This window comes from Mesoplodon mirus (assembly GCF_964341445.2).
Source record: "Mesoplodon mirus genome assembly, chromosome: 11".
Classification (NCBI taxonomy): domain Eukaryota; kingdom Metazoa; phylum Chordata; class Mammalia; order Artiodactyla; family Ziphiidae; genus Mesoplodon; species Mesoplodon mirus.
The window spans coordinates 26289951-26308510 of NC_138987.1; the positions used below are offsets into that span (position 1 = coordinate 26289951).

General features: G+C 34.8%; 1 protein-coding gene across 1 annotated transcript in view; it reads right to left on the bottom strand.

Annotated features, from left to right (window-relative positions):
• NUP37 (nucleoporin 37) overlaps window positions 1-18560 on the bottom strand; it is a 40752-nt gene that overhangs the window by 10591 nt on the left and 11601 nt on the right. The window contains exons 4-5 of the mRNA XM_082634628.1: window positions 18113-18185; window positions 15849-15943 (exon numbers count right to left, since the gene is read on the bottom strand). Of these exons, the coding sequence (XP_082490754.1) occupies window positions 15849-15943; window positions 18113-18185 (168 nt within the window). The remainder of the gene's footprint in view (window positions 1-15848; window positions 15944-18112; window positions 18186-18560) is intronic.

The following is an 18560-nucleotide window of genomic DNA, read 5'->3' on the forward strand; positions in this document are numbered from 1 at the left end:
CCATACCCAGAGTGGAGATCAACATTCAGAAGTCTCAGTAATGGCTCTGTTGTGAGAAGTCCTATTCCCCAACCAGACTGCTCATTTCTAGCTCATTCTTCACACTCAGCTATTGTTACATCTCACTGGTACAGAGTGTGGCACAGAGTTAGCATGGCAGGAGACAGAAGGTGATGGGTGGCTGGCAAAGTGCCCACACAGTCTGGTCCTTAAGAACCGAATGCGTTCATTAGAATGCCCTGGACTTTTTCTTCTAGGTTTTATAGTTCATATCTCATTAGGGACCATAAAACAATTTCAAGAAACTTAGAGAATGTGTTTTTAAAGTTGAGGCAAACTTTTATTTCAAAGAAAGAAGACATATTTATTGGACAATGCCACTACTATTCTGTGCCAAACCACATCATTTAAAATTTTTTTCCTTTTTATAGAAATTACAGGATCTCCAATCTTGAAATATCCTAGTTACATGTAAACTAACAAAGATGTTTTTAAAAATGATTATCTACTTGATTAAATAATTTAGCAGCATACACTTTTATCTATATTTACTATACAGGGAGACAATTACAATTTAATTGAAGAGGGGAATCACATTTACCATGGGTTTATTCAATTGTGTTTCACTTCCCACAATAAATAAGATTATTAGTTACGGCAACTGAATATTTCTTTCTTCTCTATTGCCTTTTACATAATAAAGTGCTGGGCTAGCATATATTTTACCCCTTTTGAAACAGCAGAAATTTGTCTTGCATATTCAGTGAATCCCATGAGAGAATGGTTTAAAGGCTCCATTCTTTTGATCTTATTCTAACATGTATTTGATTTGTTTGTTATTATAGTGAATAAATACATACAGAATATTTTCATGATTTTTTCCTTTTCAAATGAAGGAAACCAAAGACATTTAAAAAAACATGGATAAAGATATTCTATAAAACAGGTCAATTAATGAAGTATATTCCTGTCCAATGAGCCAAATTTTAGTCTAATTTTTAAACAGTACTTAACCTGACCAGAACCTGACATATTTTTTTGGGGAAAAAAAACCCAAACACAAACCACCAACAGAAACTGATTTAAAAATGAGGAGGGTAATCCAAATTACTTTCCAGGACTAGGATAAAATGATTTACAGCTTATAATTATATGCTTATTATATAATTTTCAGCAGTTGCATGATCCGAGTACTAAATACACAAAATACAACAAATTGGGCTGAAAAGAGTTATCATAACTAAATTAGCTACAGATGGTACACTTTAAGTTGTTAAGTCTTATTTCCCTTTTTGATAGATTCCATAATTAAGCTCTTCTTAAATCCTTTTGTGGAGCTCAACTTATTTTCCTGTGTCTTTACTGCATGTCTCATCTAGTTAATATTAGTTCCATCAGATGAAGTCACACTCCTCTTTTTTTGATACATTTTTTGCAGTATACCATATATAATAAAAATACACAAATCTGAAGCATACAGCTCAAAGAGAATACACTTGAAGAAAGCACCCAAATTAAGATAGTATTTCCAGAACTCCAGAAGTCATCTGTGCTTCCTTCCAGTCCTATTTCCTTGACTTCTCACAAAAAGTACCCGCCATCCTGACTTCTAACACCATAGCTTACATCTGCTGGTTTGGAACATCATAAAGATGGAATCCTATGGAAAATACTATGGAATGTATTTTCTTGGTCTGGCATCTTTCTTTTTTAATATATTAAAATTTTTTTTTAAATTTATTTTTGGCTTTGTTGGGTCTTCGTTGCTTCACACGGGCTTTCTCTAGTTGTGGTGAGCAGGGGCTACTCTTTGTTGCGGTATGCGGGCTTCTCATTGCGGTGGCTTCTCTTTGTTGCAGAGCACGGGCTCTAGGTGTGTGGGCTTCAGTAGTTGTGGCACATGGGCTCAGCAGTTGTGGTGCACGGGCTTAGCTGCTCCACGGCATGTGGGATCTTCCCGGACCAGGGATTGAACCCATGTCCCCTGCATTGGCAGGTGGATTCTTAACCACTGCGCCACCAGGGAAGTCCCAGCATCTTTCACTCATCATTAAATCTTGTGAAATTTACCAACACTGTTGCATGTTGTATTTTGTTCATTCTCACTGCTGTACATAGTAGTCCATTAATTAAGTACACTGCCATGTGTTTACCCATTCTACTGTTGACAGACATTTAGGTTGTTTCTAATTTATGGTCATACCAATAATCCTGCTACAAACCTTCCTGTACATGTCTTTTAGTGAACATAGGCACCCACACACCATTCCCCCCCCTTACACAGACACACGCCCACATCTCCCCACCCTCTACCTCCACCTGCTGGGTAACTGCTAGGCGTGAAATTGCTGGATCATAGCTTACAGATATGTTCAACATTAGCAGGTACTGTGAAATAGGTTTCCAGACTGGCTGTACCTCATTTATCTTTTTTTTTTCATATTTCTTTTTAATCACCAACTGAAAAAGTCTAAACTTTCTTTGACAAATTTTCTGACAAAACAATCTTAAAAGTATCATTTGTCTTAATGGCAAAAGGCACAACTTTTCAGTTGGGCTTATTTGTAAGGCTGATTTCTCAAATTATCCCCCTTTTTTCTTGCATTTTAGTTATTTTCATGTATCTGTGTATGAAAAAATTTCCATCTGTTTTAAAAAGTACTTAACACAATGTATAGTAAAGACTTTTAATTGACCTCCTTCTGACAGACTCCTTTTTCTCTCTGCATAACTGACAAGAACAAGAAGGTTACTTTCTAATAGCTCACCTGTGCATTTGTTGTAGGCTTACCTCGAGGGAATATGGGTTTTTTGCTTAGTGAACTGCTGTTTGTAAGTGATGTAAACCCATGCTTATTAGTGTAATTACATAGTTAATATTATATGGAACTAAGTTGATGGCAACCAAATAAAGGTAAGTTTCTAAATGAAAAAAAAAAGCTCTTAAATTAGGTATGCATGAGAGTTACAAAAACAAGTAAAATAAAAATCTAGATATATTTGAATTACTACTGCTTAGCAAATGTTTTCATTGTAGACACTAGGTGTGGTTCAGGCAAAAAAGAGGTCTAATGCAAATCAATGGACTCATAACTTAAGAAAAACAACAAGCCTAGGTCTAATATCAAAAGACTGGCAAACTGGCAAATTTTCATAGACACATTATATATTAAGATAAGGTAGGTAGACATTCCTTTAAAATGAGTTCCTGAGTTTGCTGACTTTTTCGTTAATCTAAGGAACTACTGGTTTGGACCATGTCAGATAAGAGAGTTTCTACTGTAACAGGAAAAAAAATCATAAATTCACATTTTCATATTTCCAAATTTATTGCTAGTATATTTGTTTATCATAAATAAAATTACCTAAAAGTTAATTATAGCCACAGAAGCATACTTTTCAGGAAAATGGTATATCACAGAAAGATAAAAGCTGTAAGGGTTTATAACCTTCTTAACACACATAATCAAACACAGGGAAACATAACAGACCCTTTATAAAAAGTATAAAAATATAACATCAAATTAAACTACTTTGACCAAAACTCAGGAGCTATATAAAACATATATGTATACCTATTCAAGTGTTTGCAAGGGAAATTTCAAAACTAAAGCTTTTAAGGTAAAGTTAATCTGCTGACATAAATAAAATGAGTTTTGATACAATTTGAATCCAAGTGTAACAGACATCTCCACCCCTCCCAACTCTGTGGTCTTAAGTAGAACTCTCAGATTTAGTTGTAAAATGTAGGGGTGAAGAGATATCCACATCTAAGATTATGAATTACATTTACCTTACTTTTGGTAGTTTATTGTTAAAATTATTGCCTGATTTCAGGCTGAGTGCTTTTCAGCAGAACATTAAGTATTCTTAACCACATGGTATTTAAATGTAATTGTCCCATTTAATTAACAAAAAGGTCTCATAAATTGGGTGTTAGCATATATGGGATATCCTACATATTCTCAAGGGTCTTTTGCATTCACAATTAGTAGAGGGAGATGTTCCCTCTGAAAATTCAAAAGGAAATTTCCTGGGTAATACTAGTTCATTTGTTTGTTCTTCATTTTTAATTGGCAGCTCATTGTCTGTTAAGGAGTTCATTGTAGAAGGAAATTTCTGCTACCAAATGTTTATGACAACACAGACAAAAGAAGGGATGGATGACATTAAATGACACATCTGTATCCATTTGGCCCTCTTTAACTGGTAAAGCAAAAAATACAAACCACAATCTTTCTAAAATATATGACTGGATCACATGAATCACTGTATTGATTAATTAAATATGAAAGCAAGAACAAAAGTAATACCTAGATGTAGTTATAAAGATGAGAAGGCACTTTACAATGTTACTGGGTGTAGGAAAGGGACCTCCAACATTCTTAGACAAGAAACATGTTTTTCACTGAGCTTGTGATAGCAAAATGAAGATTCCCCCTGCCCCCCACTTCCTAGTAGTTGATCACTAAGTAACTCATCATGCTATGGATAATTCAAAAGAGAAAACGTCATATATTTCCTAAGTAAGTGAACACACAAATAGGAAGAAAGATGAAACAAATTACAAAATTATTTAGTGCTAAAATATTTGGCTTTAAGTGCAAAAGGAGTTCAGAGGTAGGGAACCATATGAGTGAATGCACAAATCGAGGGATTAGGTAGACAAATCTTGATAGGGATATGGTAGGTTACAGTGGTAAATAAACTGTCAGCTTGTGGCTTAGACTATAGAAAACTTTGATAGCTAGGCAAAAGTTTTAACAGTGGAGGTGACAAAATGGCATGACAGCATAAAATAAGAATTTTGCAAAGGGTACTTTCAGTATATGTATTTCAAATATATTCAGAAATAAGATTAGACTAATTCTGCTTTTTAAAAAAAATACTTCATACTACTAAGCAAGTAGTATTAATAATAAATGAAGAGATTATTAGAAATTTTACTGATGAGAGTAAGAAGAATTATAAGGATGAAAATGAAAGACAATTGCTTATGCTTACTATTTTATCCTTCAATAATTAAAAATTATGAGTCAAAAATAGAGTCAATAATCAAAGACTGTGTGTGTTTTGAAGGGGACAGGAAGTGGCCTGTTTCAAATATAACACTAATAAGCCAACTACACTGTTCAGAAAACAATCTACTATTGTACATCTTCATGAAGGCTTGGAGGGGTTAAAAAAAAATCTTACAAGCTTACATGTTGTTCCTTCATTTTTTTCTTAAAACTATAAACAAATGCAGCAGAAACTACCAATTTACCATCACAGAGGTGAGACACTACCTGAGGCCACCCCAGAGGAGAACTGACATCTTATTCAACTTACATAGACAAACAGATTTTTGAAGGATAGGAATTGTGAGGTATTTTGTCATATTTAAAAATAAACCACAAACACGGGGAGGGAGAAGGCTAAGGTGGCACAAAGTGAGAGAGTGGCATGGACATATATACACTACCAAATGTAAAATAGATAGCTAATGGGAAGCAGCCACATAGCACAGGGAGATCAGTTCGGGGCTTTGTGTCCACGTAGAGGGGTGGGATAGGGAGGGTGGGAGGGAGACGCAAGAGGGAGGAGATATGGGGATATATGTATATGTACAGCTGATTTACTTTGTTATACAGCAGAAACTAACACATCATTGTAAAGCAATTATACTCCAATAAAGATTAAAAAAAATAAACCTGAAAATTAAACTCTCAACTGCAAAGAAATACCATATGGTAGTTTTCAAAACAGATCGTATTTAGTTATTTCATCTTCAAGGAATTTAGAATAAAAGGACTTTTCCTTTAACTAGCATAAACCTTAACACAAACACCAGTAATACTACCCAGGAGATATTAGCCTTTCATTATTTCCAAGAAAAATTCTGATATACTTGGCAACTGAAATTTGACTATATGCTATAAAGGAGGGAAGGTACTCTTTAACAGTTACATAAATGGACTTTCAAAATAAACCTGAAAAATGTTCATGGATATGATTCTCATTTATACAATTCACTTATTACAACCACACAATGGCTACATAAAGCAAGCTTAAGTTACTGCGATCACTGATACGGTAATACACTTTGAAGTACTGGTTTTATATTTCATCTACGAGAGCACATGAGAGAACAGAGAGTTAAATACTAGAGAGTGGTATTACCAGTTCACGATCATATAAAATTTCAGAAAATTCTTTCATCATTTTATAACTTTTACTCTATTATAATCTTTCATTAACACACTATTTCATTGCCTTGAATTAAAGAAGATCTGCAAATGTGATCAAAAGGTTTTACTAGAATTTTTGAATGCTTTTTATAAAGACATTGAATCCTTATGTTTCATTCACTAGAGGTAAACTCAACACAAATTGTCTCTTTTATTTCACTCTTAAAGCTCTTATTAGAACTATGCAATGATTGATCTTGATTCAAAATGCTATAAAAAACTAGAGGGAATTTTAGAAGACAAGCAGAAAACTTTATTTCTGGAATTATTTAACCATAACATTATAATGAATAATACACATTCTTCTGATTTCACTTTGTACCTGTAATTATTCAGGCATAGTTTAACTGCTCCTAAATGGAGATTGATCTCCCAAGGAATGCTTCATTGGCTTACCTTCAGAAGGCTCTCAGTCCCTTTCTTTCTCTGTTTCCCACACAAGGACTATTTTTATTTATTAAAAAAAATTGTTTTTTAATTTATTTTTTGGCTGCATTGGGTCTTTGTTGCGGTGCGTGGGCTTCTCATTGCAGTGGCTTCTCTTGTTGTGGAGCACGGGCTCTAGGCACGCGGGTTCAGTAGTTGTGGCAAACGGGCTTAGTTAATCCTCAGCATGTGGGATCTTCCTGGACCAGGGATTGAACCTGTGTCTCCCGCATTGGCAGGTGGATTCTTAACCACTGCGCCACCAGGGACTATTTTTAAAAAGATCACTTACTTTGTGATCTCAACTGGGGTGGGGTTGGGGGAGAACAGTCTGCCTTAACTATGGATCTTGAAGACTCAAATATAAATGAGCAGAAGTGATATGGAAACAACTCAGCTACCATGGGATATATATATAAGATATTTGATAAACATTCTTTTTCTCTTGTAATAATTTTCAAAAAATGACACTACTGACTTAGTGAATATCATATGTAATTTAGTATTCCCTTATCCAGTAATTTGGTTATATTTCTAAAAAAAAAAAGATCATTTTTTATTTCCCACCCTTTCTCCCATTCTTGTTAAAAATGATGACAGCTAGAACATGGCAACTACTAATATTCCAAGTTTCATAGACAAAGTGAATGGCACATTACATGCCTCTATTATTTTAGTCTTAAACTAAGAATTCCTTGGTTTCTCAAAGCCAATTTTCCTTCACCATAAATTTTATCTAATATTTTAAAAGATTATTGGGGAGGAGGAGGAGGAAATGGATTTAGTTCTGACATCCTTTGTAGTTACAGTGAGTACTGGGTCTTCTATTTCTTCTGTATCCCCCAAAGTACTAAATGTTGGCTATACTAAATGTGTTTAATAAATACTTGTTGGTCTGACTTGTTCTTACAGAACGGTACTGTTTTTAATATACAAGAACATCTGTTATTTGGCACTGACTGGGAATAAGATGTTCTGTATTAGTGAGTTTTTAAAATAATAAGCTTAACCCATTAAATACTTAAATACCATTTTTACCTTCTTCTGGAAGAAGGGGATAATAAATTTTTCTAAATATGCACTTATTTACCTCTCAAATATTGTAATAATGTTAACCTTCTTTGGATGATGCTGGGTCATAATTTGAAGTACTAGTATTTGTATTTTCCTGTGCATATATATGTGTATATATGGCATACCTGTATATGGTGGACTTGATGAGGGACCATAAAAGAAATGGTGTAGGGACTTCCCTGGTGGCGCAGTGGTTAAGAATCTGCCTGCCAATGCAGGGGACACGGGTTCAAATCCTGGTTGGGGAAGATCCCACATGTCGCAGAGCAACTAAGCCCGTGCGCCACAACTACTGAGCCCGTGTGTCACAACTACTGAAGCTCACGTGCCTAGAGCCCGTGCTGTGCAGTAAGAGAAGCCACCACAATGAGAAGCCCGTGCACCGCAACGAAGAGTAGCCCCACCTCGCCGCAACTAGAAAAAGCCCGTGCACAGCAACAAAGACCCAACACAGACAAAAATAAATAAATAAATTTAAAAAAAAAGAAGAAGAAAGAAATGGTGTAGCACATGAGGCCAAATGCCTTGCAATCTTATGATTTACTTGGGAATTTCTTTTCTTAAACACATCTCCTGTCAGATGTTTTGGTAATGGCATCTTTTTAATAAAGATGTGGTGACAGATACAGAATTGTATTCATTCCTTCACCCACTTACTCACTGAATACCTAACACAAGGGCTCTCTTCTTGTGCTGAGATGACTCTAAGGTAGTAAAGCATGGCTGGCCTTGCAAAATACCTTATTAGTGAAAAGGCCAGAGCAGTCTACTCTAGACATAATGTTTGATTTTGATCAGAACATACAGGTAATATGAACACCTGCTTTTTCAATAATACAAAAAGACTAAAACTTCTTGAATGAGAGAATCTATCAAATAAGGTTTTTGAGGATTAAATGAATTTAAATCATTAAAACACTTAGAATAGGGCCTGGTCACTTATTATTATCTAAATCAACAATTCTCAACAGGGGGGGATTCTAACACCTAGGGGACATTTTTGGTTGTCCTAATGATTGGGTGCTACAAGCATTTAGTGAAAGGTAACCAGGGATGCTAGACATTCTACATGACTTTTGAATATCAGAGTAAAATTTAGAAATACCTCAAAAGGTGGGGCCATTTCAAGATAGGAGATATGTTTTTTGCAATTTTGTTAGTACTCCATCCCCTGACATAACAGTGAATTATTTTGATACTACCCATATAAAAACTGGCTGATTTGCAAGAATGTTATCCTTCCTTATTTTTTCAATGTGATATCCTATAATTTGTCTTGTCATGTTATTTCTATTTTGATTAGCATTATTTCCATACTCTTTCACTTCCCATTGTAAAATTTTAAAAATTACTACTGAGTTTTTATTCTAATAACTAGTTTTGCCCAAGGCTATGACACTGCAAAACTCCAGATGGCACTATTTACATCGTACTCTGCAAGCCACATCCCTGGAACTGTGTAACTTGGCAGCTTTGCCTCTCTGCCTTACATTTTCCTGTTATCTTATTTTTCTGATACTCAAATTTATTCCTTGTAAAGAGTGACAAAGACTACACTTCACTATTTCTTCTTATGCAGTTGTATCTGAGCATATACACTGAGCTGTTATCCTATAACAATGTTTTTTACAGAAATGTGTAGTATAGTTAAAATACTATTTTATTTAAAATATTATTAGTATTTAACAGAAATGTACAATTAAAATAAATTTTTTTACAATTATATATTTTGATAGGTTATATTTTCCATGAGTTTCATTTAAGATTATATAGTAGACATTAGAAGATGTTTGTTTAAAAGGGGGGTATTGGGACTGATAAGGAACCACTGAGTTAAATGACAATTCAATTTTTTTATAAACTTGCAGGGATTATAGAATACTAAAACTAGATGGAATCTTAGATAAAAATGAAGTCATATTAGAGAATGCAGAGAAGTAATAAACATCTAAAATATTATTAGATACAAATACCATCTTCTCAGAGTGAATTTGAAAATTGCCACTCAGGAGCTTCCCTGGTGGTGTAGTAGTTAAGAATCTGCCTGCCAATGCAGGGGACACGGGTTTGAGCCCTGATCCGGGAAGATCCCACATGCTGTGGAGCAACTAAGCCTGTGCGCCACGACTGAGCCTACGTTCTAGGGCCTGTGAGCCAGAACTACTGAGCCAGCGTGCTCTGCAACCACTGAAGCCCGTGCGCCTAGAGCCTGTGTTCCGCCACAAGAGAAGCCACTGCAATGAGAAGCCCACGCACCGCAACAAAGAGTAGCCCCTGCTCGCTCCAACTAGAGAAAGCCCCTGCGCAGCAAGGAAGACAGCACAGCCAAAAAAAAAAAATTGCCACTCAGGCAGAAGAGTGAGTGAATTAAGAGTGCAGGTACTAGAGCCACACTGCTTGATATGTGAGTTCCTCTCCTTAATAGCTATGTCCCTTTCCACAAATTATTAGCCTCTCTATGTCCTGCCTTCCCATCTTGTAAAATGAGGGTAAAAATTGTACCTATCTTGGAGTTGCTGTAAAAATTAAATAAATTTACACAGGTAAGGCACTTAGTGTTGGTTAGTATGCAGTAAAGCACTCCATAAAATATTTAGTAATATTTACTTATTAATACTGTGATTCATTTACAGAAAATAAAATACTTTTGTCAGTCTTAGAGAAGTTTAAAATGGTTCTGAAATGATTATTCACAGGTTTAAAAATGTATCAGTGATTACCAAATACCCAGCACAGTACCTGGCACATAGTAGACACTTGATATTTGCTGACTGAATGAACTAGTCTCTATATTAATTTATTCTCTACACATTCATTCTCTATATCAAGAGATAAACAAGTGATAACTTTTTAACGGATACACTGACACACTAGTACAAGTGAGACTATCTTCATTCTGATTCAGAATTTGGATATTTTCAACAAAATACACAAGCTTTATGAACCTGCTCAGGGGACAGATTGTTTTGAAATGGAGTCCCTAAGGGCACAAATCTCTTAGCTGATTATAATACGAAAATGCCAGAGTCAAACATCAGAAAATATGCACAGATCAACAATGTATTTAAAATATTTTTTTTGAGTTGGCAGAGTCAGAGAAACATTTCTTCTGCTCTTTATAGTACAAAATGTTTAAGAATCCATATTGTAGCACTGCTCCATATTGTAGGACGACATAATAAAGCTTAGTATTTAAAAAATTTTATTCACTTATTTTATTCCCCATTTTAATCATTTTAAAGTGTAAAGGGACACTTGGCACATTCACAATGTTCTGCAACCACCACCACTATTTAGTTCTAGAACATTTTCATTATTCCAAAAGGAAACACTGTACCCATTAAGCAGTCACTCCTAAGTCCTTGTCCTCCAACTTCCTGGCAACTACCCATCTGTTTTGTTTCTATGGATTTGCTTCTTCTGGAGATTTTATATAATGGAACCATCGAATATTTTATGTATGGCTTCTTTTACTTAGCATTGTGTTTTCAAGTTTCATCCATGGTGTAGCATGTATCTGTACTTCATTCTTTTTTATAGCTGAATACTATTTCAGTGTATGGATACACCACATTTTGTTTGTCCATTCACTTACTGATGGGTATCTGGGTTGCTTCCACCTTCTGGCTACTGTAAATAGTGCTGCTAGGAACATTCCTTTTCAAGTTTTTGTTTGAATGAACACCTGTTTTTAATTCTTTTGGGTATATACCTAGGATTGGAAATGCTGGGTCACATGTTTAACTTTTTGAGGAACTGCCAAACTCTATTCCATGCCGGCTGCACCATTTTACCTTCCTGCCAGAAAACAATGAGGGTTTCAGTTTCTTCACATTCTTCAACACTTGTTTTTTTTCTGACTTTTTGTTTATAGTTATTTTAGTGAGCGTTAGTGGTATTTCGTTTTGTTTTTGATTTGCATTTCCCTAATGACATTCAGCATCTTTTCACGTGCTTGTCAGCTACTTGTATATCTTCTCTAGAGAATTGTCTACTCATGTCCTTTGCCCTTTTTGATTGGGTTGTTTGTCTCCTTATTGTTGAATTATAAGAGTTCCTTATATATCTTGTATAAGACCCTTATCAGATATATAATTTGCAAGTATTTTCTCCCATTCAGCGGGATGTCTTTTAACTCTCTTGATAGGGTCCTCTGGTGTCCAAGAGTTTTAAATTCTGAAGAAGTCCAATTTATGTATTTATTTTTAATAAATGTGTTTTTGGTGTGATATTTAAGAAACCATTGCCAAATCCAAGGTCATAAATATTTGCTGGTTTTCTTCTCAGAGTTTTCTAGTTTTAGCTGGATGTTGTTGAGGATTCTGCATCTCTATTTATAAGGAATATTGGTGTGCAGTTTTCTTTTTTTGGGATGTCTTTGTCTGGTTTTGGTATCAGGATAATGCTGGCCTTACAGAATGAGTTAGAAAGTGTTTCTTCCTATTCTACTTTCTGGAAGCATTTGAGAGACTGGTGGTTAATTCTTCTTTAAATGTTTGGTAGAATTTACCAGTGAAGAATCCTGTCCTGGCCTTTCTTTGTTGGGAAATTTTTGATTACTGATTCAATTTATTTGTTATAAGTTTATTCAGATTTTCTATTTTTTCCTTGAGTTTTGGCAGTTTCGTGTTTCCAGGAATTTGTCCATGTCACCTAGGTTATTTAATTTGTTGGTGTATAACTTTAACTATTCGTAGTATTCTCTTATAATCCTTTTCATTTCTGTAAGGTTGGTAGTAACGTCCCCGCTTTTTCTGATTTTACCATTTGTAGTGTTCTCTCTTCGTCTGTCTAGCTAATTAATTTTAGCTATAATATGTTTTAGCTATATATGTTAATTTTGTTATATCTTTTCAAAGAAACATCTTTTGGTGTCATTGATTCTATTGTTTTCCGTTCCCTATGTTGTTCATCTCTGCTCTAATCTTTATCATTTCCTTACTTCTGCTAGCTTTGGGTGTCTTTATTCTTTTTTTTTAGCTTCTTAAGGTGTGAATTTAGGTTACTGATTTGAGTTCTTTCTTCAACGTAGGTGCTCACAGCTATAAATTTCCCTCTGAGCACTGCTTTTACTGCATCCCATAAATCTGTATGTTGTGTTTTCATTTTCACTCATCTCAAGGTATTTTCTAATTTCCCTTGTGATTTCCTTCTTGACCCACTGGCTAATTAATGACAGTTTGTTATTTAATTTCCATGTATCTGTAGATGTTGTATTTTCCTTCTGTTAATGATTTCTAGTTCATTCCACTGTGATCAAAGAAGATACTTTGTATGATTTCAATCTTTAAAAAAATTATGTAGATTTATTTTGAGGACAAACATATGGTTTATTCTAAAGAGTGTTCCAGGTACACTTGAGAAGAATGTGTATTCTGCTGATGTTGGGAGTGTGTGGAGTGTTTTGTATATGTCCAGTTGGTTTAAAGTGTTGTTAAAATCCTCTACTTCTTTACTGAACTTCAGTCTAGTTATTCTATTTAGCATGTCATTTTAAAGCATGGTATCACCAGCATATAATACTACTCCCAAGATGACACAGGCTTTGCGTATGATTGGACAAGGATATCACTAAGGTATCTTTACCAACAACATAGAGACCCAGACTATGGTAGGCATTACTTTAGTACAGTGACAGGAATGATTCCTGGGATGTAAATGGCTATTTCACCTGCTCAGATTGCACAGCTGCCATTTGGCTGGTGTCTTTATTTGTAACTTGGCAATTCTGTACTTTGAGTTTATAAAGACAGTTGTACTGAAACAGTTTTCTGTTGTAGTTTGTCCCCTCAGAATTCCTTCTTTCCTTTGTTACTTTGAGAGTGTATGTTACTACTCTTCCTTAAACTTGATTTACTTATATCTTCTTTTTCTGTTAAAAATCTTATCTATATTGTTTAGCTTTCAGCCCAAGAAATTTGACTTTAAAAGCCAATCAGAAATGCCCTTCTGGTTGGCAAATTAAGCTGATAAATTCTAAATTTAGCTCTCCAGCTATTGCTACAATGATGTTACCAACCTCCAAAATTTCAGAGACTTAGAAAAATAAGCATACATTTCTTGCTCATGGGTCTGTGGGAAGTTCTATTTCATGCCAGATGGTTCCATATCTGCTTAATGTGCTTTACATTCTGAGGCCAGTAGCTATCCAGGACATGCTTATATTATAGGAGAAGACAGAGGACAGTTGGTCAGGACAAACCATGTAAAACATTTAAAGTGTCTGCTTGAGTCACACCTGCTAACATTACACTGGCTTAAACAAGTCACATGGCTAAGCCCAACAAAGTGGGAAAACCTCCTTCCACAGGAGCGGGGAAGGGAGAGTAAGTATTCACTGAACAATAACACCATCAACCACAGCCTAGCAAAGTAAGACAGTTAGGAGCAACATAGTAAATTTCAAAAAAAAAAAAAAAATTATATTTATTTAAATTAAAGGACTTACTTTGAAGTTAAGTTCTTTCTCCTTTTTAGAGTAATAATGTTCTTTTTTAAATAAAATGATGGTAATAATAGAAGGCAGCAGAACTTTAAAAAATTCTTCTGACTTGACAAAAAGTTGGCCACCCTCTGTCAGTCCCCTATATTTTAGGACAATTTTACTATTCTATGAAAATCCCAAAGCCTCCTACAAGAAAAAAATCACGGATCTCTGAATGTAATCCCAGGTCTCTCTGGCTGTTGTTCACTATTCAGAGGCTATTCCTTGGCTTGCAAAGACACTCATTTTCCCCCTTCTCAGGTTTCATTATTCCAAATGCTTGTGATTAGGATGCTCCGTGTGTTAGAGAATTAAAACGTCATTATTTCTTTCTAGTGATCTAATTTAAGTTTTACATTAAAAATGGCCCCACTGGGCCTCCCTGGTGGCGCAGTGGTTGAGAGTCCGCCTGCCGATGCAGGGGATACGGGTTCGTGCCCCGGTCTGGGAGGATCCCATATGCCGCGGAGCGGCTGGGCCCGTGAGCCATGGCCGCTGGGCCTGCGCATCCGGAGCCTGTGCTCCGCAACGGGAGAGGCCACAACAGTGAGAGGCCCGCATACCGCAAAAAGAAAAAAAAAAAAAAAAAAAAAAAAAAAAAAAAAAAAAATGGCCCCACTTACTTTTCCGTCTCTATACAAACTTAGTTTTTTTTTTTTAACACTTGGGACCCTACAATCTTAATGTCATGCAAATCTTTCATGTCCTTGACATGAAAATTTTATAAAAAATAATGGCCTATGACTCTATAACTTTAAAAAGATGAGCTACTGAGAAGACTAAAATTTAAAAAGAAGCTAGTGGCTTTACTTCCAATGTGAAAGAACACATATTTTATATGTATACAAGTATTTACTAACAATTTTGTCATACCTTTATCAAACATTAAAGCTATGCAAAATAGCAGAGCAGCGCTTTTTTTTTTTTTGGTGGTTCTTTTTGCTCACAGTACTGTCAAAGCAGATGAAGCAACTGTCACTCCTCTAATGACTGCTTCACTCCTGACTCTTCAGCTTATTTCCACCTCCTACTCTTGCTCTTCAGCTCATTCTTTACTTGTGATATTCTCCAGCTTTAGGCACTATTAAAACGTTATAGCCACCCCATCTGTTCCAAACTAGGGGGTAAGGTGGAAGAATGTGATATTGTAATGTATTGTATCTACAGAAAAACTTTATACAGAGACTTTCAAATTTGTCAAAACACTAAATTTCCCGCGAGTCTTGCTCTAGCAAATGAGATTCTCAGTTCATTATTAAACACTAACTTATCAGATAGGATCTATGAAATAACTTCACAATATGGCAAATGCCTTTTATTATCCTATTGATTGTGTCCACCGTTTGACCTAATATATATTTAGATTTCATAAATGTGCAAATCTAAAATAAGAGGCAGAGGGGCACCCATGAATCAGCAAGAGAAGTTTCCACTAAATGGGATGAGAACTCAACTCACTGGTTTTGAAACTCATGTTGGTGTCATACTTACATTTTAAATAAAGTATGCTTCCTTTATAACATTTTGTGGAATATATATATTAGTTTGCATTTTCTCTAATTTTTAAAGTGTAATTCTCATTAAAATAAGATGAAAATTCAAAAATTTGGCTGTAACTTATATAAGCAACATACCTGCAGGTATGATCATCACTCACACTTGCAATTTCTTGGCCTTCTTTGGGATCAAATACCAAACCATTAATGAAATCTGTATGGCCCTCTAAAACCTGACATAAGGGGAAAAGTTAGTAAGAACACAGGAAAATAACCTACAATATTCCTACCTAATATTTTTACTTCATTGCTTTCACTGCATGCTTCTCTTGTCTATAAATATTTCTTAAGCAATCTGCTATTTTTAAAACATGATTTATACACCTACCTTTCTAGGTTTATCCTGGAAAGAAGCTGATCATTCAACACACTGTTATTAGCTTGATCTTTCTTTTCTAGTATGCATTTCTTACAAAAACAGAGACTTTTTTTTTTAAACTGTACCTGTCCTCATATCACCTCATTTCTCACTCATTACATAAAGGTTAAATAAAAGTTAAAGTTAGAAGAACTTTCTAGGGGCTCTGAAATAGAGTCCCCTTCAATTTTTTACCTTATACCTGCTGCTCTGTACACTGGCTGCTCCCTAATAAATACATAGCATGGACTTCACCTTCTACTGTCTTTATTCACTTGCTCAATGTGACTGCCAGCACTGGAGACAGCTAGTATTATAAGCCCATTATCAAAACAACCCAGCAATTCTCTTCTGGCCACAGAAGAAATAAATGGGAAGTTATAAGGTAGAGGACTATGCAAGCAGGCAGATCCAATCAGTCTAAATCTTTACAACTGAAATCCTAAACAGGTCTGTCAGATATCAGATATTTAAATATTTTAATAGATATTGTTCTTGCTTCCTATTTTCCTTCCAAACACTTGAATTTGATCTCAGTTGTAAGATTAATAAAGTGGTTCTATTTGGTACTGTTTACTATTTGGAGATATGTAATTAGGAAAAAAAAGGATTTGATTCAAACATTCCTGTGTAAGTTTAACAAACCCAGGTCCTCCAAATCATTCTTCAGAGCTTATGTCACAGTCTACAAGCCAAATCAAATTAACATTAAATATTTAATGTCTATTATAACTAACAATAATTGTTAGTAACTATTGACTTTTGATGAGTAGAAGTTTTATGTGCCATTTGTACAGACAGTCACTGATACAGCTTTAAATTAATATATACAGTGCACTGTATTATGGTAAAATTCTATATAGCCCACTGTATATAGTTTAGAGCGTAACTTTTACTGTTTTCTAAATGATTGGACAGGTTTATAGTTTATCTTTGTTTTATAACATTATTCATAGTTTTGATTTACTAGAAAGTCAAGAAGGCAATACTGTTCTTATAAAAAACATGATTCAGTTTCAATCCAAACTGAGAGGTATTTATTTAATGAATTCCCCTCCCACTTTATTGAGACATATAACACTGTGTAAGTCTAAGGTATACAACATGATGATTTGATATACATATATATTGTGAAACGATTACCATAATAGGATTAGTGAAATGACTCCCACAATAGGGTTAGTTAATACCTCTATCACCTCATAAAATTACCATTTTTGTTTTGTGGTGAGAACATTTAAGATCTACTCTCTTAGCAACTTTCAAGTATATAATACAGTATTGTTAACTATACTCATCATGATGTACAGTAGATCCCCAGAACTTATTCCACTTATAACTGGAAGTCTGTACCCTTCAATCATCATCTCCCCATTTCCCACACTCCCCAGGCCCTGACAACCACCATTCTATTCAGTTTCTATGAGTTCAGCTTTTAAAAAAATTTCTCCTATAAGTGAGATCACATAGTATTTGTCTTTGTCTGACTTATGAGGCAGAAGCTATGATCATCCCCATTTTACAGGTAAGGAAATGAGCACAAAGAGATTGGGAATTTGACCAAAGTCACACTATTACTAAAGTGGTAGAGCTGGGCTTCAAAGCCGGGTGGTCTGGCTCCTGTGTCTGTGCTTTTAGCCACTTTGTAGTCCTGCCTCTCACTAGGCCGTACTGTGTTTGTTCCCTTGAAGTTCAACTCTTACTCTATGTGTGTTCATGTCTATTATACTGAATTTCTAATTCTCCCTCATTTGCTGTGTCTACCTAATATTTTAATTTAATAAGTGATATCAGATTTATAATCTGCAGCCCTTACTATGATCCTAGTTACTTACTACAGCCTAAAATAGAGTAAATGAGATTCTAAACTACATATTTTAAAGGTAACCATAAAGTCATTTTAAATTGGGATAAATCCAATCAAAAAAGCAAAAATAATAAATGTTTTAAAATAAAGATTTACAAATTATACTTGTCAACATACCTTGTATTCATTTTTATCTTGAAGGTCTGAAGTAAATACTCTAATTTTCATATCAGCAGCAGAAGTGCAAAATCTGGAAGTAAGAAAATGAAAACAAACCCATTTTTAGCCTAAGTGAAAGTTCTCCCCACCTCCAACCACCAAAGCTGTTTTCATAACTCATAATCATGTTTTTGTTTGGGCAGAAAGGGGATGCTGTGGCTCTGTTGTAAAAAGTGTTATTACAACTATTACTCAAAGTAGGAGGCACTTAAATATCTTTGGAAAACATACAAAAATTAGTATATTGGATTTGTCTCTTCAATAAGAAACGTGTAGAATTTTATTATAAATCACCACATGAATTTAATGTTTAACTTTTTCTTAAAGGCAGAAAAGGATGGGCATCTTTATTTAGCTAGGTCAATATTAGATATTATAAATAGTTAATAATTTTAGATATTAAAAA